The sequence below is a fragment of the Leucopleurus acutus genome (genome assembly GCF_964270905.1).
Source record: "Leucopleurus acutus genome assembly, chromosome: 21".
NCBI classification, from domain to species: Eukaryota; Metazoa; Chordata; class Mammalia; order Artiodactyla; family Delphinidae; genus Leucopleurus; species Leucopleurus acutus.
Genome location: NC_139163.1, coordinates 12,219,639 through 12,242,988, shown reverse-complemented (window position 1 = coordinate 12,242,988; position 23,350 = coordinate 12,219,639). Strand labels below are relative to the sequence as shown.

At 39.4% G+C, this 23,350-nt stretch overlaps 2 protein-coding genes across 6 annotated transcripts in view; one reads left to right on the top strand and one right to left on the bottom strand.

The window, feature by feature from the left end:
* TRAPPC11 (trafficking protein particle complex subunit 11) overlaps window positions 1-3,721 on the bottom strand; it is a 39,874-nt gene extending 36,153 nt beyond the window's left edge. The window contains exons 1-2 of the mRNA XM_082863956.1: window positions 3,608-3,721; window positions 973-1,197 (exon numbers count right to left, since the gene is read on the bottom strand). Coding sequence (XP_082720082.1) covers window positions 973-1,176 — 204 coding nt within the window. The 5' untranslated portion in view covers window positions 1,177-1,197; window positions 3,608-3,721. The remainder of the gene's footprint in view (window positions 1-972; window positions 1,198-3,607) is intronic.
* Window positions 3,722-4,006: 285 nt separating this feature from the next.
* RWDD4 (RWD domain containing 4) lies at window positions 4,007-19,757 on the top strand. Of its 5 annotated transcripts, none has more exons than XR_014327084.1 (8): window positions 4,007-4,248; window positions 6,782-6,862; window positions 10,924-11,033; window positions 11,139-11,286; window positions 12,603-12,720; window positions 14,624-14,812; window positions 17,970-18,045; window positions 18,342-19,757. XR_014327084.1 is itself a non-coding variant. In XM_082863867.1 (8 exons), exons 1-7 carry the CDS (start codon window positions 4,225-4,227, stop codon window positions 18,000-18,002), a joined length of 564 nt encoding a protein of 187 aa, XP_082719993.1. In that variant the 5' UTR covers window positions 4,007-4,224; the 3' UTR covers window positions 18,003-18,045; window positions 18,342-19,757. The 5 variants fall into 5 exon arrangements, 4 of the variants coding, with proteins under 4 accessions (XP_082719993.1, XP_082719992.1, XP_082719991.1 ...); XM_082863867.1 differs by having other exon boundaries at window positions 14,624-14,673; XM_082863866.1 differs by having other exon boundaries at window positions 14,624-14,673; window positions 17,970-19,757.
* The last annotated feature ends 3,593 nt before the right edge of the window (window positions 19,758-23,350 follow it).

Sequence of the window (23,350 nt, the reverse complement as noted above, 5' to 3'; positions counted from 1 at the left end):
TGTGGCGTGTGAGTCTCAAACACATGCAAAAGAATCAGCAGGTGACCAAATCTACAGGGCCTACGCTCCCCCGAGCTGAACTGAGGACAGCCAGTGTTGACACGCTATACAAACGCCGCAGGTGATGACATACTTGGTCCAAAGACCCGTCTATCAGAAACATTGCTCTGGGGGGGGAAGAAAAAGTAGGCAGTTTATTTTAATCAATGTGTCTTATTAACTGACTTTCAGACCAACCTGAAAAGATTACAATAAATGACAAATCAGTCAATGTACACAACTTTCTTAAAAAGCAAATTGACATAATAAGCAATACACGTGTATGAGTTGCTATTATTAATTCATACTATCATCATTCTAAGTATTTTTTTCCAAGTAAATCAGAGTCTCTACCATGATGTTCATTCTAAAAGTCAGTTTTGAACTTAATACCCCTCCTATTCCACACTGAATAAACTGTTTTAGTTTATGTAGAACTCATCAAGGACAGAGAGTATGTATTATTTAAATTTCTATCACCAGCCTGTTGCATAGTTCCAGGTACTCTAAACCAAAGCAAGTGCTCAAAATATGTCTGTGAAATCAAACCAAGCTGCAGAGACTATGGATTTTTATAATGACACTGGCAATGGTGAGACCTTCCTTTTAGAGGCCTTTGTTAAAATTATGGAGCCTTGGGGTCTCTTTTTAACAACAAATAAAAAATGGAAAACCTAGGCTCATAGGATAGAAAGCTTAATAATTATAAAGTAATTATTCTTCTGGAGTAAAAAAAAAAAGGGATTATTAGATACATCTGTAGTATATTACATACAGGAAAACGTCTGGAGTTTTCTTCATGCACCACTGTAATCATACCCTTGATAAACTCAGGGGTTTTCCTGCACAGATATAGGAACAGAAAAGATACACACATGCAAAGAAAGAGACAGACGGAGAAGGAGAGTCCCCTTACAATCATAATGTCATTACCTTGGGTCTACATTTGGGATACTCATGGTCACCTGGGAGCACCTTGAAAGAAATCGGTACCCGATCAGCCCTCCGATTGGCACAGAAAGCATCCCAGACAGCTCGATGGACAGCATTATAAACCACATCCAGGCCTGTGAGAGTAACAAAAGCCATAGGCCGACAACATAATTCCACAGGGAAGTCCCATTGTGTGGGGCTCATGTTCAAGGTGTCAGGAAAATTCTGAAATACAAATGTTAATACGTTAATAATTAATTTCTTAAAAGCCCACATCCACCTCTAACATATGAACCTCCACCATTTGTAAAACATTACAAAAAGGCGAAAGTCTTTGAGTGTCTACAAACTGTCAAGCAAATCCAAAAGAAGAGAGCAAAAGGGCAAACTTTAATTCTTGAATTGGACCTATTAAAATTTAATAACTATTGGTATAATATTTTAAAAAATCTTTCATATACAAGGGTTGCAGTCAACTTTAAGACAAATCACTATTTCCAGTAACATCTCAAAACCACATAAAACTTTGGGATAAGGAAAGCAGGAGGGTGATCAAACTTCTGATTTCAGTTATAAAGAAAAACAACGATTGATTTATATATACAATAAAGTGCAACTATCTCTAATTTCTCTGTAATTGCTAACATCTAATTTCTGATTTCCTGAGATATCATTAAAATAATATGCTAATTATCTAAGTAGCTATGTTTTCTCATTTCTCCACAATTAATACAAATGTACTACTTAAAGGAAAATCTACAAGGGAAAAGCTAATAATGAATGGAAACCTCTAGGAGGACGTTTCTACTGTGCCCTTTAGCTGAGAAGTGGTCTATATCAATCCAAGATGCACTACGTTTTGAAAAGCAATTATATAAAAGTGTTTATTGCGAACAAAATTATTATATTTTAAGAATAATTTCTCATTTTCAAAAACATGTATCACATGGTTGGTTTAAAAGGTGATCTCCACCAGTATATCATACAGGACTCAAATACAACTTCTGTGAGAAGTTAGGAGCACTTAGGCCACCACTTGATCGGCAAAACAGTATTTTTAACTGAAAAGTTAATTTAGTAAAGACTATTAGGCTTCTCACACTTAAGTACTGACGGAACAATGGGTACTAGATAATTGGTTTGCAAAGTCTATCAGAAACGACAAATGTCCACAACAGACAGAAGTTTTAGAAATGCTTAAACAGATATTCTGAGGACAGGATTAAGGTACGAGGGCAAAGGACTGCATGTTCAGAAACGGATTCTAGTTCTAGTGAATTTGGGGTGAAAATAAAAAAGAGATGGTCAAAACACAATTTAGGTACCACTGCTTGATCCCAAAGAGTCTAGATTAGAGCCCTAAATACCCACTCCCTTTAATAACCCCAGAGGCGCAAGAGAATTCACCGTGTCCTTTGAATATGGAGTGGAAATAAGGGGAGACAGAAATTACGTTTAAATCACTTAAAATCACAATCCTGTCCAAGAGAAATATAATATAAACTACATAAATAATTTAAAATTTTCCAGTAGTCACATTAAAAAAGTAAAGGGATGAAATTCATTTTAATAATATTCTACTTAACCAATATGTCCAAAATATTATCATCAATTCAACATTACTATAAAAGTTATTAGTAAGATGTTTTACGTTTTTTAATACTATGTCTCCAAAGTCTGGTGTGTATTGTACACTCAGAGCACATCTAGCCTATTTCAAATGCTCAATAGCTACCTATGGCGACTGGCTACTATACCAGACAGTGCAGCTCTAAATTACGGTAACTCTGTCCCAAAATAACTGTACGAAAACTGTATCAGAAATTCTTGCCACATTGTACCTTAAAAGCTTTGGCATTTGAAATGGTTGTGTCTATTCGGTGGCAAAAAATGGGAAGAATATCAGCAAAGGACAAGTGCAGAGGTTGTATGGATCTCGATGACAGCCTATAGGAGAAATTCCCAGATCTCCTGGGAAAAAACCAATGAAGCAACTAACCAAACCATGACCTGGAAGGAGGTGCAGAAGTAGGAAGCGAACACTCTGGATGGGAGATCGTGTAGTGCAATGGAAGTCGTCTGGAAGCTGGCGTGGTCATAAAATTATAAGGAAGACTCTTAGAAATAATGACGGACTGCAAAGAAAGGTGACCTAATGAAAGTGACAGGTTAAAAAAAATAATGCAGTCACTATTTTTTAATTAACGGAGGTTCGGGATGCAGGACACAAGGCCAGTAAGGATGGGATTCAAAGATGTCCAACTACAAAACAATCAAAAGAGGAAAGACAGTTTGGGGCCGGGATGGTGAAACAAAAGCTGATGCTGAGGATGCGAAGCAACTGCCCAACTTAGGAAAGGATACCGCCCCAGGGTCGCAGAATCCTGCTCCGGTATCTCCAATGAAGAAACGCTGCAGCTCTAAAGGCAAACGCTATCTTCCTCCACTCCTCCCCTACCCCCCCTTAAACCTGGAGGCCCTAGTAATAGGTGTGTCTTTTCTTTAGAAGCTAAAAGAGAAATGCACTCGCTGATGCTGTACGAAATCACAGGCCCCCCAAACCAGCATCGTTAAGCGCTAGCAATCTCCCTCGGCGGTCTCGCCCGGCCCCACTGGTCTCCCGACCCGGACTCACCCAGGCCGCACGCCCCGAGCCCGCTGCAGCTGTGGCCGGTCGCCGCCAGCCGGGGGAGAACCAGGGGAAGCAGGCGGGGGGGGGTGTGGGTGTCACAAAACGCCGGGGGCCGTCCCTACCACCACCGCCCCTGATCCGGTGCCCACAAGCGAGACTTCCCAGGGCCCATCCGCGCAGGCACAGGAAGCACTTTCTGGGCTTGACCGACAGCGCCCTAGGCCAATCGCCGTCCCGGAACTCTACGCTGCTCCACGAAACGTAAGGAAGACGCTCCGCTTCCTAGAGGAGCAGGAGCTGGGGGCGGGGAGAGAAGGAGCCAATAGGAGAAGCTAGAGGGAGGGGGCGGGGTCTCTGCCGTTAACGCCTTTCTCCCTCTCCTGCGACTCGGTGGCTCGCCTGTTGCGGAGGCCGCTGGCTCCTCGCTTGCAATCCTCCGCCGACGGCTTCGCGCTGCTCGGGGATCGGGAACCTGCGAGACTCTCGTCTGCGGTGCTAAGGGTGTGCCTCAGCAGCCCAAGGCGCAGAAGAGGGACGCCCCGGCCTTGGGGCCACTGCCCTCGCATTATTTTCGTTGTCGCGAACGCCGTCCCCCCGGGAGGCGCCCCGTGACCGGCGCGATGAGTGCCAACGAGGACCAGGAGGTGAGTCCGGGTGGACGCTCCTTTCCCGCGCAGGCGGGGTGCCCCTCCCCGGCCCCGCACGTGCCCTCGCCTCTACGGCGGCAGCCTCGCTGAGGTGCCCTATGTTTGCGGGTGTCCTGCGCGGAGAGGCCCAGCGCGCCTACCTGGGTAGGGGACCACCTCTGCCCTTCCTCTCCCGCACTGCAGTTTTGAGTTTTGCAAACCTTGGGGTTCCCCCCAGGTCTCCTGATAACGAGGGCGAGTGTCCTTGGCCCGCGACCCGGTGCACTTGGCTCGCCTTAAATCCCGTGTGTTGTTCAGCGCCTGTGTTCTGAGTTAGGCTCTTTGGGAATCTAATCACCTTTATATTTTAAAATCTGTTGGCTGGTAGAGAAAGTTAATTGAGTTAGTTACATTTCTGGTGCAGGGAAATAATGACACTAGTGTCTTCTGGCCATATTGCGTGGTGGAAGGAATCATTTAATATATCCATCTGATAGTTGTCCAGTGGATACAAAGTCTGTTTTGACCATCCATGTACTACCGGAATTGTATGGTTTACACTCAGATATTTTCTCGTGAAATGCCACTTTGACATTGAATCATATGATATTAGAGTTGTAAGTAGGTGTTCACTTTTCATTTAGAGTATACTGCTTGAAAGTTAGTACTTTTACATGACACGTCATGGAATCGCGGTATTGGAAGTTACCTTTAAAGAAGACCCAAAGTTCAATAAGCTGTGATGTCTGAATCCTTCTAAAATATTCTTGCCAGTTGAGTTTCTAAGCTAAGGCGTGAACAATTCTTACTGTGTAGCATGAAGCGTATAGTGTAAGGTTTCTCAAAGTTTGGCCCATGGACCACCGCCTAGAACCGTTTGGGTGGTTGTTAGAAAAACAGTTACCTGCACTCTAGCTCAGATTTACTGAATTGAAATTCCTGCGGTGAGAACCAGCCATCTCCATTTAACAGTAAAATAGCATCTTCTTCCACAGGACAGTTTTTCAGATGTTTGAAGACCATTTTCCTGCCCAGTTTTTCAGACCTCCTCCTCTCATGCCAACTGGTTCCTTTTAGCTCTTCTCCATTTGTTCATTCTTTTTAGTTCCTTCACTCTTCTGGAATTGTGTATCTGTGGACACATTATAAGTTTATTTATGTTCTTTTTTTTTAAATTGGGGCATTGCAGTTTTCTACAGTTAGATTTACTGTCAACAAAAACCCTTAAAGTGCTTTATGCAGAGCAGTTTGTCTTTCATCTTCTGCTCTGTATGTTTACGTACCTAAGGACAAGTTCTTCTTACCCTGTAAAGTTTCGTCTTGTTAGATTGTTTTTAAAGGGCTTTTAAAATTCTTCTGCTGCTGCCAGCATGATTCACTATCCCATCAAATTGTCATCCACAAATTTGATAAGCCTGCCTCCAATTTTTGTTCCTGTCCAAGCCATTTAATTGAAATATAGGGAAGGATTAAGGACAGAAGGAGTAGCACTACATTTTGAGTAATGTTGTTTTTCTAATCCCATCTCAGTTATTCCTTGATCCAGTTTGAATTCTTATATATTTTTTTCCTGTGAAGGTAGCAAGAGAAACCCATGGGGCCTTGCTGAAATCCAGGTAGACTGTTTTGTCTCTTTCCCTAATGTACCAATCCAGTCACCCTCCCTAAGAAGGGTTGTGAACATATACCTTGTTTTTCATATTCTTGCCAAGTCGTAGGGGCTACTCCTTAACTCTGCTGGGTCCTCACAAACTCTTTCTTTAGTGATCTGTCTTAAAATGTTGTCCGTGTAGGTCAAACTCACCATCCTGTAGTTTGTAGAATTCTCAACATGCATCTTTTTGAAAACTAAAGTATCTGCGGAAGTGCAGTCTTTCTTTTCTTTACCTCTTCTGAGGTCTTTGTCAGTAATCACGACAGTGATTGGGTCTTCTCATTTGTAAGCCCACAGCATTCTAAGAAGTATTTCCAGCCAAGGATTGCTAGTAACATTTTCTCTTGCAGTCCTTTTTCCCATCTTGGATAGATACTTGTCAACCTCTTTCTAACTACCATTTTTTAAAAGTTCTTTTTATTGTCCGTAAGTGTTTTTTCAAGTTTTGTGTCCTTCTGTGGTAGGGATTACAAATATAAATAGTATGTGTAAATCATGGGGAATGACTGTGTTTCATCTCATCCGCAAGTTTAATGTTCTTTCTACCCCAGGCTAGCCTTTAGCAGAGGGAGAAAGCACAGGCTCTGGAGTTGCTTTAAACTGAATCTTATTTTCCTCCCTAGTAGGAAGGAGAAAACGGTAAGATCTTCATAGGATTGATGTGAGAATTAAGTGAGATAATCCACTGCAAAATGCTTAGCGGTGCCTGGCGCATAGTGTTAAAGAAAGGATTAGGGTTGTGATGTGTTAGTACAGCACCTGGGTCATAAACGTCGAACGCCATGTAAGTCAGCCAAGTTTTATGCTGTTGAGTGGACTTGAACCAGAAACAAAAGATCCTCTATTTCTAATCCGTTTATATGACTAAACAATGCTCCTGTGATTCATTTCTTTCAGATGGAACTGGAGGCATTGCGTTCTATTTATGAAGGAGATGAAAGTTTCCGGGAATTAAGTCCGGTTTCATTTCAATATAGGGTAAGACCTGGCATGAATAGAAGCACTTACTACTTTGTGGGAAAAGACGAAAGTTGCTTTTTAAAATGCTGGGGGGTTTTTGTTTGTTTTTTTTTAATTTAGTGGTTTATATTTATTATGTCTTTGGATTTGCTGAAGCATTTAAATGAAAACTCATCACTATGACATGAGTTATTTTCAACTTTTGAAAACTTAATTCAGAAACTTTTAAAAACTAAGATAAACGTTTTTATTGTAAGAGAATTTTAAAATGTTAGAAACAGAAGAAACATTAGAAATTATGTGGTTTTACCTTCTAATCTTAAAGATAACTTCTCGGTCCTTACTTCCCAAGCTCCCACAGCTGATATTGATAAATGTTAGGGTTAAAATCCAGGTCTCTAGTCCAAGTCTAGCATTCTTTTTACTACCCTATAATTTAGTCAAGAAAAGTTGATATTTTCTTAATTCTGTATTACCAATGTGCATGAATATTTTATGAGTATGTGAAATGTCAATTTTTCTTTAAAATAAAGGTTGCTTATAACTCTTTTTCAACGTGGAACAGTACCAGTATTTTATTTTATAAATAAATAACATAAACCATTTATCAGAATGATTTTAAGTAGTAGTGGGTGGTATGGAGAACTTTTTTTATAAAAGACTTATGCAAGATTTATGGTTGTTAACATTGTCACCATTTAAAATAAATTGTTTGATGGGCTTCCCTGGTGGCGCAGTGGTTGAGAGTCTGCCTGCCGATGCAGGGGACACGGGTTCGTGCCTCGGTCCGGGAGGATCCCACATGCCGCGGAGCGGCTGGGCCCGTGAGCCATGGCTGCTGAGCCTGCGCGTCCGGAGCCTGTGCTCCGCAACGGGAGAGGCCGCAACAGTGAGAGGCCCGCGAACCCAAAAAAAAAAAAGGTTTCTCCATTCCTATAGAATGAGGACTAAACTCCTCAGCTTGACACCCAGTGCCTTCTGTTTGCTTTGGACTGTGTCTCCAGACTTTCCTGGCACTGGCATCTGTTAGACGTGATACCTTGTTAAATGTTTCCCTGCACTGTCGTTACTACTCTGTCTTGGGACACGTTGTTTGCTCCTGCCCTCGCCTCTCCTCCATCATGCATCCTACTCTTCCGTTAATGCTTACCCCAAGCCTCCTCTGTGGCGTACGTGGGCCATGTCTCCTCTCTGTCCCCTGACTTCAAAGTAGGATCGACTAGTCCCCATTTCCTCATGCTATGTTCTGTCGCTTTGGAACTTTTCCTAGTGCTGCAGTTTAGTGAGTTGTCTGAAGGTCTGTCTCCCTTGAAGACAGTAGTGCTCTTGTCTCTTGGGTGACGCACAGTGTGAGGCGTGTGACAGTTTGTTTCTACTTATACTTTGAGTAAGGGTTTAGTGACTGCATAAAGCAAGTAACTTTTATTACTTTTTTTTCCTACTGTACAGCAAAGTGGAGTTCCCTGTGCTATACAGCAGCTTCTTATTAGTTATCTATTTAAACATGTTAGTGTGTATATGTCAATCCCAATCTCCCAATTCATCCCACCCACCACTTTTATTACTTTTTAATTATCTCTACTTAAAACACAAGCATAAACTGATGACGTCCATTATGCAGGTAATCAACTTGTGTAAGTATAGCAACAGATCCCGAAGTTTATTTGACATAATTTCTAAGCCTCACCTTATATTGATGTGGGGTATGATTGAGGGTTAGGAGATGTGAATAAAAACATGAGTGGTCAGAAAATAAAAGTGAGTCAAGTAACAATTTAGGGTGAAAATTTTTTAAGTCTTTTGACTGAAGTTTAATATTAAGTATTTAAAAACCCACAAAGCAGCACATATACTAAAAATACTACAGAAGAGATTAGCGTTGCCCTGTGCAAGAATGAGATGCCAATTCATGAATCATTCCATAGTTTTATTCGAAAATCATCATTCTGCAACAACCAGTGTGATGATTGTTTCAGGCAAGGATCCTTAATGGATACTGAAACCTTTGGGTGAAAAGTTGTTGAGAAACAAGCTATGCACATGGTTTTGTAGTACCACCCACAGATTTCTTCATAATTGCAAGATGAAAAAGATACCTTTCCATTGAAGAGGTCTGGAGAATATCACCCTAACCAAGTGATCAAACTTGGTATCACCACTAATGATTCTGGAAGGTCTTACGTGCCTCATTATTTGGTGCTGGGGGAGTGCACCACATCGCCTCCCCAGTATCTTTATCAAAGCCATTTACCAAAGCCGTTTAGTCTGAATCTGAACAGAGGAAACAGTCAGTCCTGATCTGGGGACTTATACAAGAAAACTGGCCTAGGTTCTTTTTGTCATGAAAGACATTTAGGAGGTGGGGTGGGTACTGGGGACTGTTCTAAATTAAAACAGAATAAAGAGATCTGACAACCAGATGTAATCCACGATCCTCAATGGATTATGGATTTGGGGGTTGAGGGAGTGCTTTGTTAAAGGACACTTTAGATACGATTGGTGACTTTTAATATAAGTTATAAATTAGATAATATTTTTGTATCAATGTTGAATTTCTTGGGTGTGTTAATGGTTTTGTGGTTATAAAGGAGAAGGTCCTTATTCTTAGGATACTTTAGTTTAAGGACATTTCATGATGTCTGCAGTTAACTTTCAAATGGTTCAACAAATGCCAAAGGAAAACAATCACATACATTGGGGAAAGGGAGTTGGTCCTATAGTGGAAGAAAGAGAAGGCAGGTGGAATAATAGGTATGTGGTGAATAAGATACGTGTCAGTGAATGTTCATCGTTCTAGGTTTTCTGTAAAAGCTTTCAAAATAAAAAGCTGGGGAGAGCAAAAGAAATAGAAAAGACATCTTAAATTCAGGTCAAATAGGTGATCAAAACATACAAACTTAAGTAAATAAGTTGTGGGGATGTAATGTACAACATGGCGACTGCAGTTGATTGTACCCTATTGTGTATTTTGAAAGTTGCTAAGAGAGTAGATCTTAAAAGTTCTCATCACAAGAAAAAGAAAATTGTAACCATGTGTGGTGATGGATGTTAACTAGATTCATTTTGGTGATCATTTTGCAATATATACAAATATTGAATCATGTTGTATACCTGAATAATATAATGTATGTCAATTATACCTCAATTAAAAAAATTTTTTTAAGTAAATTTACTTATTTATTTTTGGCTGCATTGGGTCTTCGTTGCTGCACGCTGACTTTCTCTAGTTGCGGCGAGCGGGGGCTACTCTTCGTTGCAGTGTGTGGGCTTCTCACTGCGGTGGCTTCTCGTTGCGGAGCATGGGCTCTAGGTGTGTGGGCTCCAGCAGTTGTGGCTCACGGGCTCTAGAGCGCAGGCTCCGTAGTTGTGGCACATGGTCTTAGTTGCTCCGCGGAATGTGGGATCTTCCTGGACCAGGGCTGGAACCCGTGTCCCCTGCATTGGCAGGTGGATTCTTAACCACTGCACCACCGGGGAAGTCCCTAAAATTTTTTAAAACTTTTTCAGGAGTTTCTGTCCAGCCTGTGGCACTCCTTTTCCTTATCTCTCTACCCTTTCCTTTTTTCTATAAATTTTACATTTCATTTTCTGCTTTCTTGGGATCGTGCTAATGCATATCAGTTTACCTGTTCTTAAAGCCTCTTATGATTTAGCAATTGGAAAACTTAAGACAAAAATGAGGCGTTTCAAGTTTGTGGATTTTCATTTTTGTCCATTCTCTTCTTGTTCCCATAGTTGATGTCTTATCTTTGTCCTCAGGAAGCTTTGATGAAACAAAAAAATACATGTGTCAGACATAATCTTGGGGCTCAAAAAGATTGGAGGGCTGATGAGAGAGACAGGCCATGGACATCAGCTAAAGCTGTTTAAAACAGCCTAGGAGTGAGTTAAAAGACAGATTAATCAAAGACTGAGCCCTCACCTTCTGCTGGGTCTTAGCCCATACCCCGAACTTTTCAAGATATGACATGACTGATCTGATCACGAGCATTGGAAAGAAGTCAGCATTTTAAAGATCATCATTTAATATTCTGCCTTTGTAGCACTTTTTACAAGCCTAAGATTTCCCTTTTCTTCAGATAGGTGAAAACGGTGATCCCAAAGCCTTCCTAATAGAGATTTCCTGGACAGAAACCTATCCCCAGACACCTCCAATCATATCTATGAACGCCTTTTTTAACAACACCATGTGAGTAGTGTTCCGTTTTCATGAGGTGTTTTCTGTTGGGGGGCGGGGGCAGGGTAACTGTCTCTCTTACTTTTCTCTTAGCGATGTATATCTTGTGCATTGCAGATCATCAGCTGTAAAGCAGAGCATATTAGCCAAGTTACAGGAAGCAGTGGAAGTCAATCTCGGGACGGCCATGACCTACACATTGTTTGAATATGCCAAGGACAGCAAAGAGCAGCTCATGGAGAATCACCATCCTGTCCATTCGGCTGTGAGCAGGGCATTCAGTTTCACCATACTTTGTTTTGGTTTCACTCTGCTAGTAATTCATTTTTGCTAGCTATTATTTTTTAAAAATTGGAGGGAGACTTTGTGTTAGATTTAAAATGATAGTCACATCTGAGTTAAATAAGAACAGTGAATTTTAGATTTCTCAGTGTCTGCTTGTCTTTAAAAATGAAATGATATTCTCTAGATTTTACCCTTCACATAAGCCTAGAACACTTCATGGGTGTGCCAGAACTGAGCTGTGTACAACCAAATACTCTTTCAAGTGTATTTAACATCTTCATAAAGCTCAGATAGAAGATTTCTTACCTAGTGCTGAAACACATATGAAATTACATACTTTCTCCACGAGGCTTATTTAGTTGGAAGTAGTCCTGCCACAGTTCAATTGGAAAGTGTTGCAGCTTAAGGAGACTTCATTAAATAGGAAAAAATTATTTTATTTGTAGAATTATTTTAGGAAATAATCATCTTTTATGACCTTAAGCAGGTATGTGTTAGACCCCTCTGCACCAAGTCACGCACTCCAAGACTTTCAGTGGTCAGTATCAGTTGAGTTTTGTCTTGTAAACCAAAGGCCACGAGCAGTTCTGGCTTCCATGTTCCCCATGAACACAAGTGGACGCTGACAGGCAGCTGGAGACGCAGTGGAGGGCGAGAGCTCCTGGACCGGGGGCCAGACCGCATGGCCCTGAGCATGCACTCCTTTGCTCTGTGATTTCGGGCAGTTTCTTAGTCTCTCTGTGCTCTGTTTTTTCATTTGTAAAATGGGGATTATAATAGTATCTACCTCGTGAGCTTGTACTAAGGATCAAATGAGTGATGCTGTACAACATTTACGGCAGTGCTTGACACGTAGTGAGCATTTTAGGTTTTGTCTGACTACGTGACCCCAGATATTTTAAAAATTTCCTTCATTTCCTCTGGGAACCAGGAGGTTCTAAGTAGGCATATGTGATTTTTCTAAAGACATATTTAACTTTCAAATACTAGCGCATTAACTGAACTGTAAAATTACCTTGGCACTTCAGAACTTCAGCATAATCCTGGGATCAGATCCTGTTTCTCAGGGACCTGGTTATAACAGTATAACTAATACTATGGCCTTCAATGCGAACTTTTAGGAGAGTGAAACCAATAATGTGCTAAGGTTCCTGATCTAATAAACGAATACAATAATAAAGGATTCTTTTACTTCACAAACCTAAAAGTTGTCAACTCATTTCAGGATATAGCCATATTTAGTGTAATTCAGTAAGTTTTAAGGCTTGAGTCTAAGAATTTGTTCTTTTTTTCTAGGCGTCCATAAGCAATATCATCTCAGTTGAAACTCCTAACACAGCCCCATCAAGTAAGAAAAAAGACAAAAAAGAACAACTCTCAAAAGCCCAGAAACGTAAGCTGGCAGATAAAACAGGTTTGTGTTATTTTTTTTCTTTGATAACACACGTAACTGGGTTGCTTTTTGGTATGATATGAATGCTTAATAAGTATATTTAGATTTGGAAGATTAGTTCTCTATACTCTTCATTCTTGGAACATTGGGATCAGAGACTGTTTTAGGTCACAGACGTATATTGAAAATATTTACTACTACTTTACCACAAGAGATAAACATTTGAGAAGAAGGTCAAGTGGCAAAGTAACTATAAATGAGTCTGAAGATTGTAGACCGTTAGAATAGTGTACAGATGTGTGTCCTACTGGTACCCTCTCTGACATGTTTGGAATTTTCCTGTTTGTTTACCTTTATGACAGATAAGTGTATTTTTGAAATTGTTTTGAAATATAGCTTTTATCTGAAATGAAGTCTGGTATACCATCAAATCTTAACACAATAAATAATTTAATGTTTTCATCTGTAGTTGACTTACTTATACAACAAGATTTAAGAATATATATTTGGTCCTTTTTCTTTATTTAACCTAAAACTTTGCAAATTGACATCAATTTGTAAACTTTTTTCCCAGTTAAGGAAAATGAGGACATTATCGTGTGTGCGTATAGATATTTCTATCCACGTACACAAGTGTGTACCTATACTTACGTCTGTATGTGTGTGTTATTGCTGTATGGTTACAAGCTGCCCTTTATTAAAAGAAGTTACCCTTTTACTTTGATGAAGAGGTTTAAAATAACACCCTTTCTTTTATAAAGTTATGGTAGTTTTTGGTTGTTTATGTTTTGTTTAATGTCATTTGTGACAAAATAAAAAGAAAGCAACTGTGTTGGCCCTCAAAATACATTTTTTGAGATCGTATTGGTTTATGAAATAGAAAATCTGGGACTCCATTATACCTACTGTCAAAGCAGCATTAAAGTATAAACAACTGAAGCAGTAAATTGTTAGCCATTATAATCTGTTTTTTAGAATTTTGGTTCATCTCTTTCCAGAATGTTTTAGCATATATGTCAGTTAGTTTGTTACTGTTGCTTTCATACATAATGACCTACACTTGTTCCCTTCCATTACTATCTCCCTACCTCCCTCTCCTTGGTGATGCCCACCTAAAGTCCGTATCTTCCTATCAGTGTGGTGCAGGAGCTTGTGACTTGAAACTTGCCTTCTAAATAAAAATTTAATGGGATAGTCGTGGCATTGTGGGTGAGTTTTGGTTACCAGAATTGGTGATCTGTCCCCGTTTCCCCTTATAACCAGTGAGATAAGATTCTATTGGCATGAAGGAGAAAAGAGCCATTAGCATCTAAAATTGAGCTCCAGTGATACAGCTTTTCTCCTGTAAGAATCACAGGGTTAGTTTCTGTTTCTCTTGCTATACAATTAGTGTCCTTGATTTGAATGCAGAGTTTGCAGGTTTCATAAAATGAGACATATATAGATACATGAAGCAAAGAGGAAATCAGGACAGTGTAGATTGAAAATTTTTAGACTACATTTATTAAACTATTTTTCAAATTTGATAAAAGAGTGAAATTACTTCATAAACTATAAATTCTTATAAAAGGGTTGAGCTTGCTTTTAAGCGCTCCCAACAGATTAAAGCCCTGATTAAAGAATGTCAGGTTAAATAATGGATATTTTATCAGAGCACAGCAGTTAATAAATAAGTTGGCCCGGCCTCCTCTTAGGTTTGCAGGCAGACGTGTTGAGAAGGCCTCTTGTCTTGAGCCTGCTTCCTGGTATGAACACTAACTCACAAAAGAGCAAACTGACCCAACTTCTCACTTCAGTAAGCAAGGGCCTTTTATTATTTAAATTTTTAATAACATTTGTTATGTAGAGTAGTATATAAACTCTTATTTAAATTTAAATATTACTGATTGGTCTTAGTTATAAAGTTACTGTTTTCATCCTTTAGATCACAAAGGAGAACTTCCTCGAGGTTGGAACTGGGTTGATGTGGTGAAGGTATGTAATATTTATATTTCAGTCTTCAAAAAATTGTTACAGTTATTGCCATCAAGTAATGAAATTTATATCTTCCATTTTCTCCCCTTCAACCTTGGGATTTTACTGGGATGTCTGTTTCCTTTTTCACGTTCAGCATGTAAGTATTTTTGAAATATCTTTCACATTTTTCTCTTCCCTACACCCTCAGTTTTAGGTTTTCTTTTATTTAATAATGAAAAAATCTGTAGAAATGAGTTATAAATACAGTAAAGTGTGCCTGTTTATGTAAGTACATCTTAAGAATAGGTGTACTAAAATATGACTCTAAATTATAGATAATATGGAATTTGAAACAAGTCATGAAAAGGAATGCTTTGATTTCTTAGTAGAAGTTAAGTATTTTTTTTACGGCAGACCCTAAATGAAATTTCCCACCATCGTCAAGAAAGATTTTCTGTTTTTGTTGTTGAAAATTGTTTACTTTCCACTTGGAACTTTTTTTTTTTTTTTTTTGTGGTCGCGGGCCTCTCACTGTTGTGGCCTCTCCCGTTGTGGAGCACAGGCTCCGGACGCGCAGGCTCAGCGGCCATGGCTTACGGGCCCAGTCGCTCCACGGCATGTGGGATCTTCCTGGACCAGGGCACGAACCCACGTCCCCTGCATCAGCAGGCGGACTCTCAACCACTGCACCACCAGGGAAGCCCCAAAGCAGTGTATTCTTAAAGTTTATTTTGAAGCCAGCTGTTTGGGCCATAGGATGCCTTTTCTGTAGAACCTATTTGAAGTAACTTTTGTGCTTCTAAAATCTGGTACAAAAATATTACCTGAGAGTAGGGAGCCATGAGCCACAACTGGAATAAAGAAACACAGTACACGCAGACCTTGTTTTATTTCAGTTCACTTTATCTTGCTTCGTAGATACTGTTTTGTACAAATTGAAGGTTTATGGCAATCCTGCATTGTCAGGCGATGGTTTGCATTTTTTAGCAATACAGTATTTTTTGATTAAGGTATGTGCATCTTTTTTTAGACATCATGCTATTGCACACTTAATAAACCACAGTATAGTGTAAACATTTATATGCACTGGGAAACCAAAAAATTCGTGTGTCTCGCGATGTTTGCTTTATTGCGGTCATCTGGAACCCAACCCGCAAAATTTTGAGGTCGGCCTTTACTACTTCTTGCCTTCCTGGGAAGAGGCTGACCCTATACAAGCGATCTGTGTGGGTGAAGCTTCTCTGGCGTTCTCTCATTGACTTGGGCCCCCACCACTGATCCTTCATAGATACTTACCATTGTACCAGGTGCACCTGTATTTATCTCACCAGCTAAGTCTGCTCTCCCCTTAAAATGCTGCCTTCTCCAGAAGGAGCTGTCTCCCAAATCAGAGTAAGGATCCATCTTTCTGGTGTGGCCCATCGCAGCCAAGCATGAGAAGGAGAAGAATATGCATCATCTTAAGTGATCGTGCGCCTCTTTCCCGAGAGCCAGAAGTGTCGTTTTCAGTTTTTTTGTTTTTGTTTTTGATGTGGACTGTTTTTTAAAATCGTACTGAATTTGTTACAACATTGCTATTGTTTTTTGGTTTTTTGGCCGTGAGGCCTGTGGGATTTTAGTTCCCCAACCAGGGATCGAGCCCACACCCCCTGCATTGTAAGGCAAAGTCTTAACCACTGCACTGCCAGGGAAGCCCCCAGTTTGTTTTTAAGAGAGACTTTCTTAATATAAATTAGAATTTTAAGCCAAAAAATAAAGTAAAATTCAAATAATCCAGTAATCTTGGGAGATGGGAGAGAGATTTTTAAGAAGGAGCTTACCACCTAGACACGGTTTGGACTCAGAATCCATTACTCTAAGCTAGTGGTTTCCACATGTGGTCTTTGGAGGCCCTCATGGAGGAACTGTCAGGTTCAGACTATTGGCATCAAAATAGTAAGGTGTTTTTGCCTTTTTTACACTTCCTCTCGCACATGTACAGTGGCATTTACGAGAGGCTGCATGAAGTGTGATGATGCCATCACTACGTTCTCTATTAGAGCACTAATGGAATGTGTGCTTTTATATTCTTGCGTTTTCCAGAATTTTCTAAGATAGTAAGTGGGTTTAGGATCTAAGTACGTTCATTTCTGTGTTCACTCCGTTTGTTCCTAGTACTTGGACTGTGTTTTTTTTGGCCATTTTCCATTATATCTGCCTTACTATAGAAGCAGATTTGTGAGCACCCAGCTATCTTCTGTTAAGCTCGATAATAAAGAGATTTGCAAAAATGTAAAACAACACTACTCGTCACTTTAAGTTTTGGTTTTTTGTTTTAGAAAATGCAGGTTTTCATTTTTAAAATGTGACTGGGTTATCATTATTCTTTTTATTTATTTATTTTTAAATTTATTTTATTTATTTTTTTTTTGGCTGCGTTGGGTCTTCGTTGCTGCACATGGGCTTTCTCTAGTTGTGGCGAGTGGGGGCTACTCTTTGTTGTGGTGCGTGGGCTTCTCATTGCGGTGGCTTCTCTTGTTGAAGAGCATGGGCTCTAGGCATGCGGGTTTCAGTAGTTGTGGCACGTGGGCTCAGTAGTTGTGGTGCGCGGGCTCTAGAGTGCAGGCTCGGTAGTTGTGGCGCACGGGCTTAGCTGCTCCGCGGCATGTGGGATCTTCCAGGACCAGGGCTCGAACCCATGTCCCCTGCATTGGCAGGCGGGTTCTTAACCACTGCACCACCAGGGAAGCCCCTGTTATTTTTATATGAATTAAATTTCTCATTTTTCAAATGCAGGTAGGTATAATGTACATTTTAAAAAACAAAAAACCTCTTTAGGATCCTCAATTTTTAAGAGTGGGAAGAGGTCCCGGAGCCAAAATGTTTGAGGTGCACAGTTTGAGACTTATGTCACGTTTTCAAAACTGTAAGAATTATGTAGTTAAGATGATAAGTCTTAAGTGTTTTATACATTGTTAAAATTTTAGAATTTATTGTTTGTAAAAAAACAAAAATAGAAGAATATCATTCATTTTATAAATGGTACTTTTTGTATACTCTTGGTTCCAATTATTTCTTGGAAAGCTTCAAGGGATTTTTTTACCCCTCTTGTTCTGTTGAGGTTATGTTTTCAAAGAATCCTATTTAAAGTAGCTGAGGCTAAAGTTGAAAAGTATTTCCATACGGTGGAAGCTGTAGATGGTGCAGGTTACTTGAACCTTGTTGCCTGTTGTTCTATTAACTGTAAATGTTGACTTGATATGATGTGGAAATAGTGAACTCAAATAATATGAAAGCTTAAGTTTGTTGAATATTTCTTTCATCTTTTTTTATAGTTAAGCAAAACTGGCTCTAAAGATGATGAATAGCACTTGGAATTTGAGACGAGGGAGGAACAGCATCCTTTAAAAAGTAAACTGGGTTCAAAATCTTTCATTACTCTTTTCTGGTATTGAGGTGGCTTTCTATAAAACAATTTTTTTGGTATGTTTCTTATGTAAAAAAATGTTTTAAGCTGAAAGTTCATGAAGAGATCTGGTTGTATTAAATTACTTTCACAAACTTGCCTTAATAAAAGGTGAAAATGTTACTGTTTAGTATACTTTATGAAGCCAATTGGCCTTTATAAATGGACAAATATGGAGAATTATAAATCATCAGTGTTAATTTATGTGATCTTATTCTGGTGGATGTGATTTTTTTTTAAGGAGTATGAAGCGCTTTTCAAATTCTCATCCCAATGGAGCAGAAGACTGAGTGAACAGTGAGTTCACAGCGTGATCCATATTAATAGGCTTCTCGTCTTTACGTCTTCATCCCTTCTTTCTCTTAATTACTGAAGCATAAATTGCTTCAGAGAAATTTAAATACTAGTATTTGAACTTTATACATAATATTCTTTGTAGTTCCTTTTTATTTTTCAAGGGTGAACTGCTTTTTAATAAATGAATATCTGTTTATACTTTCCTCCTGGTTTGGGTTATGTTTGATCATGAGAGCTTTCAATGGTATGTGGAATAGGAGAAAGAAAAAAAAAAAACCAAATCTGCCAAATACATTAGAAAGCATTTGACTAGAAGTGCTGGTTCCTATTTAAAACCGTTCCCTTTGCTGCATATACCAAAATGGGAGTAAAAGATGCCTTAATATTTAATTTTTATATTGTTAGAGACAATGGTTTTCATAAATTCCTATTTATCTGTTGTTGTGTATTTTTAGTTGTTTGATAACTGAGTTCTTCTAAGTGGTTTCACATAAAACCACATTTCAAGCATTGTTTCTTTTCAAGTATCCAAATGTACGTCTGAGCCCACTCATCTTTGTAAAAATAGACATAGAAGTCTTTCAAATGCTGTTTTAGCAGGAAGTTACTGATGTGTATGTGCGATTTACAGTGACTCTGTATATACTCCCCAGCTTGAAAAGCACTTAGAACTACTGCTGTGGTTTCTGGAAGAGTCAGTTGTTGGTTCCTCAATTACACCTGTGCAGCTCGGGTCTGAGTTTTTAAAGAATAGTTAACTTTTAAAGAAATTTCTTTATCAAAAGAGCAGTTTGAGTTATATCCATGGTTTTTGCTGGGTTAACATTGGCTTCAGTTAAATCGTTTCTATTATAAAGTAAGTATAACTATGGTGAAGAAGCTTGTCTCATTTTTAAATGCTGAGTCACATTTTATTTCTTGAATTAATACGATAGAAACGTCGAAATTCAGGGCCACTGGAATATGCCAACTTTCTTGTTTGGGGTTGTGTGTATAGTTTTGTTGTGCTGATTTGTTTGCTTGTTTTTTAAAGAAACTGAAACTGCTATGTCTGCTAGTGGAAGAAAATGCTTTGTTTTGCTCTGAAGATTCTGAAATTATTCAGGCACATTGTGGTTCACAGATTACAAAGAATAATGCTAGTTAAATGCCAATGAACTATTTTTACTCTTTTTATACGAAATGTACAAATTTCCGGGCGGGGGGTGATGGTGGCAGCGGTGCCTCTTACTACCTTATGTAAAACACTTGAACATTCTCATCAATATTGCCATCATCTGTTTAATACTCCCAGTATATTTTCTCAACGTCTGTTTACCTAAAGTTGTATGGAATGACATAATAAGCAATAAAATCTGAATTACACTCAGTGATGTTTCTACATGTTTTATTTCACATCACTTGGAGAGAGAATTGTTGATTCTGTTACTGCATGGACTTACGGTACAAGATGTACCATCCAGCTAGAAACTGTTCCAAATGTTGGACTAAAACAGGTTTTTTAAATGAACTGATGAGGGTAAGATATACCCAGAGTCTACAAAATTAAATGAAAGTTGGAGGTTAAGGACAGCTTCAGTTTTCACAGCCTCAGGGGGCCCAGAGACAGGAGATGAAGTCCAGGGTCACCCCAGAGTAGGGAGACATAACACACGCACACATGCACAGCATGCGTGAGGCTGAGACCTGTCCCCCGTGGGGGCCCTGAGGAAGAGTTCTGGTCTTGAACTTTGGTTCTGGGTATAGCAGAAAATGTCAGTATACATACATGTACTCTCCTGCACCCATAACAAGTTATCTCATACTTGGGTTTCAGCCCAAATTCCTCCCCCATGTGGGCAATCTCAAAAAAACCCTCAAGCCAGGATGGTACTAGGTGGGTAGAACCTCTGGACAACTGGTAGAAATGACCACAAATCCACCCTGAAATATTGAGCCCACCTTCAATCCAGACCTCCAAAGAAGCCCCATGGAGTGAAAACAGAACAGGAGGTGTTATCTGGTAGGAATTACCTGGTAATCTATGATTCTGAATTTCAGTGTTTTTGATTATTTGACCAAATCAGGAAGTGATGTATGGTCTAAAGTGTTTTTCAAACTGTAGTTTGTGATCCATTAGTGAAGAAATTAATTGAGTGTCTTTACCAGCAGTTTTTCTAATGGAATGGACTAGAATAGGATTAAACAGAAAATACCAGTACATACTACATGTTGTAAGGGTATTTTGGGGTGTGTATGTGTAAGTATTATGTAAAATTTATTTCTTAAAGTGAGTAATGGTGAAAAAAAGTTTGAAAGCCGCTGATGAAAGTATACAAAAGATGGAACAAATTTTATATGAAAACCGTTAATTTTTAAAAAGACAAAATATGCCTTTCAGAGTGCTAATAACATTTGTCATTAATTTTGCATTATTACCGAAGACCAGTTAAAGCCACATTGCATAGTATAATGGGAAAGGAGCAAAACGTTGGATTTGGAGTAGGACTTTTCTAATGACTTTGTCCTGCAAGAATTTTCATTATTACAGATTTACAGTTTTTGCTTATCTGAAGAACTGAAGAGAACACCTAAGAGCTAATACCTGAGTAAATAAATAAATAATTTTAATAGCTTTAATTTCATACTGAAAAGAACCCAAAATAAGAAAATTAGTTCAATTTTCCCACCATTTCTAGAGGTGTGAGCATTTTCTTCCTGGGTTTCCTGTATCAATCCAGTTTCCAAAATAAATTATAACGTGCCGATGGTGGTGATGAGATAGACAGGAAGCACTCCCTCCCCTGCCCATTTTCCCCTCTTTGTTACTGCTGGCAGCTGGGAAGTTCGAAGTGACCTTGCTCATTTCTCTGCAGCCTTCTGGTGCTATAAGAGGTCTTGTTAGATTTGGCCTGTTGGGACGCTCTTCTTGGTGCTTTAAACAACAAACCGTCTCTATGATCAGTTCTTTCTTATTTCATTCATAAAAGAGAATGCAAATTATAAAAGGAGGAAACTGTCCCCAGGGTTGGGGGGAGGATGCAGATGAAATCATTTTGCTTCATAATTAAGTGGTTAGAAAGTAGCCTTGAAAGGTTTAATCTGTGACAGTGTTTAGAATGCAGAAGGAGATAAGAAAGGTTTTCATGTGTGGAATTACAGAGGACAAGCTTCAGCAGCCTCACTGTGTGTAGACTGAAGAATCCTTTGCCCGTATACGCTCCAGAGTTTCATTCTGTGGCTACTGCAGGGTGACACTGCATGTGTTTTTACGGAGGGCAGTAGGTGCTCTGGATCACCGCCCACCTCATTTGCGAAGGAACATACTAAGACTTGGACCCTTGTATCCTCGGAAAATCTGAATCCCTCTGAGGTTTCAGTGGATGCAAACACTTTATTAATTCCTACATTCTTTTCACTGTCTGTTTTGAATTCTTAAAATCACACCTTTTTCAAGTTCTACCCAATAGTGTGATTTTTTTTAACACAAATGTGAAAAATTAAAAGTGAAAACTTTTCCTCCTTTTTCTGTCCTATTTCTCTGAAGATTGCTAAATCTAGGATTTGTCAGTTGGCCGTTTCATTCGATAAATGCGGACTACACTAAATGTTCCTCACCTTCCAGGGGCTGCTCAGAGATAAAACTTTAATTGGTGGATGCTATTTATTTCAAATTCTCATGATAACGGAGAAATCATGGAGTGGTTACAAGAATGGCCATCCATCTGCTAAGAGAAAAACTTCACTCCCACTGCATGCTGACAAATGCCATCTGTTAAGTTTTTCCCTTAGTATCTTTTTTTTTTACTCTGAGTAAGGTGGACAGCCCCTAGAGGGTTTTTTTCCCCCAGCTTTATTGAGCTGTAATTGACATATAACGTGGTGTAAGTACAATGTGATGATTTGATACACTTATCACACTACGATTATTTAACACCTCCATCTCTTCATATAATTATTTTTGCGTGTGGTGAGAACAGTTAGGATATCTATTTGCCTTGCTAAGTATAAAATACAGTATTGTTAACTATAGTCACCATGCTGGACATTAGATCCCCAGAACTTATTCATCTTATAGCTGGAAGTTTGTACCCTTTGACCAGCATCTCCCAACCCTCCAGCCCCTGGCAGCCACCATCCACGTTGTTTCTACGCGTTGAGCTTTTTTCGGATTCCACATACACATCATACAGTGTTTGTCTTCCTCTGTCTGGCTTATTTCACTTAGCACAAGGCCCTCAAGTTCCATCCATGTTGTCACAAATGGCGGGATTTCCTCTTTCTCATGATTGAATAATATTCCATCCTATAGAGGGCTTTGAGCAGAGGAGTGAGGCGATCTGACTTTTGTTTCAACAGTTTATTGTGGCTTCTGTGTTGGGGATGGACTGAAGCGGAAGGGACGGCAGGGAGAGACCAGTGGGGAAGCTGTCGCAGAAATGCGGGTGAAAATAATGATGGCTTGAACTAGGATGGGAGGTGGAGGTGGGTGAGCAGTGATCAGCTTCTGGATGTGTGTTGAGAGAACTGCTCACGGGATTTGCTGACAGATCACATGAAGGATGTGGGAGAAATAAATAGATGTGTATCAACAATGATTCCTAGGGAATTCCCTGGCGGTCCAGTGGTTAGGAGTCTGCGCTTTCACTGATGAGGGCCCGGTCGGGGAGCTAAGATCCCACAAGCCCTGTGGCGCCAGCCAGAAGTCATACAATAATGACTCCTAAGCTTTTGACCTGAGCAATTGCAAAAAGTCGGTTTTGTCCGAGACATTAATTCTCCCTAAATTATCCTAAAAATTTAAGGTGATCTCAGTGAACTCGCAACTTGATTTTTTATTTTTTTGCAACTTGATTTTTAAAAGAAAAAAAAAAAGCTTATACTGAAGTTCTTAAGGAACACCAAGCACACTAAAACAGCCAGAAAAAAATATTGAAAAGAGTAATAAGGCAAGATTAGTTCTACCCATTAGTA

Excerpts from the sequence above, each read along its gene's own strand:
- RWDD4 (XM_082863865.1), top strand. The coding sequence starts at position 4,225 with ATGAGTGCCAACGAGGACCAGGAG. Across the intron at positions 11,034-11,138 it reads GCCTTTTTTAACAACACCAT|ATCATCAGCTGTAAAGCAGA; the intron begins GTGAGTAGTGTT and ends TGTGCATTGCAG. Across the intron at positions 12,721-14,623 it reads TAAGCTGGCAGATAAAACAG|ATCACAAAGGAGAACTTCCT; the intron begins GTTTGTGTTATT and ends TTCATCCTTTAG.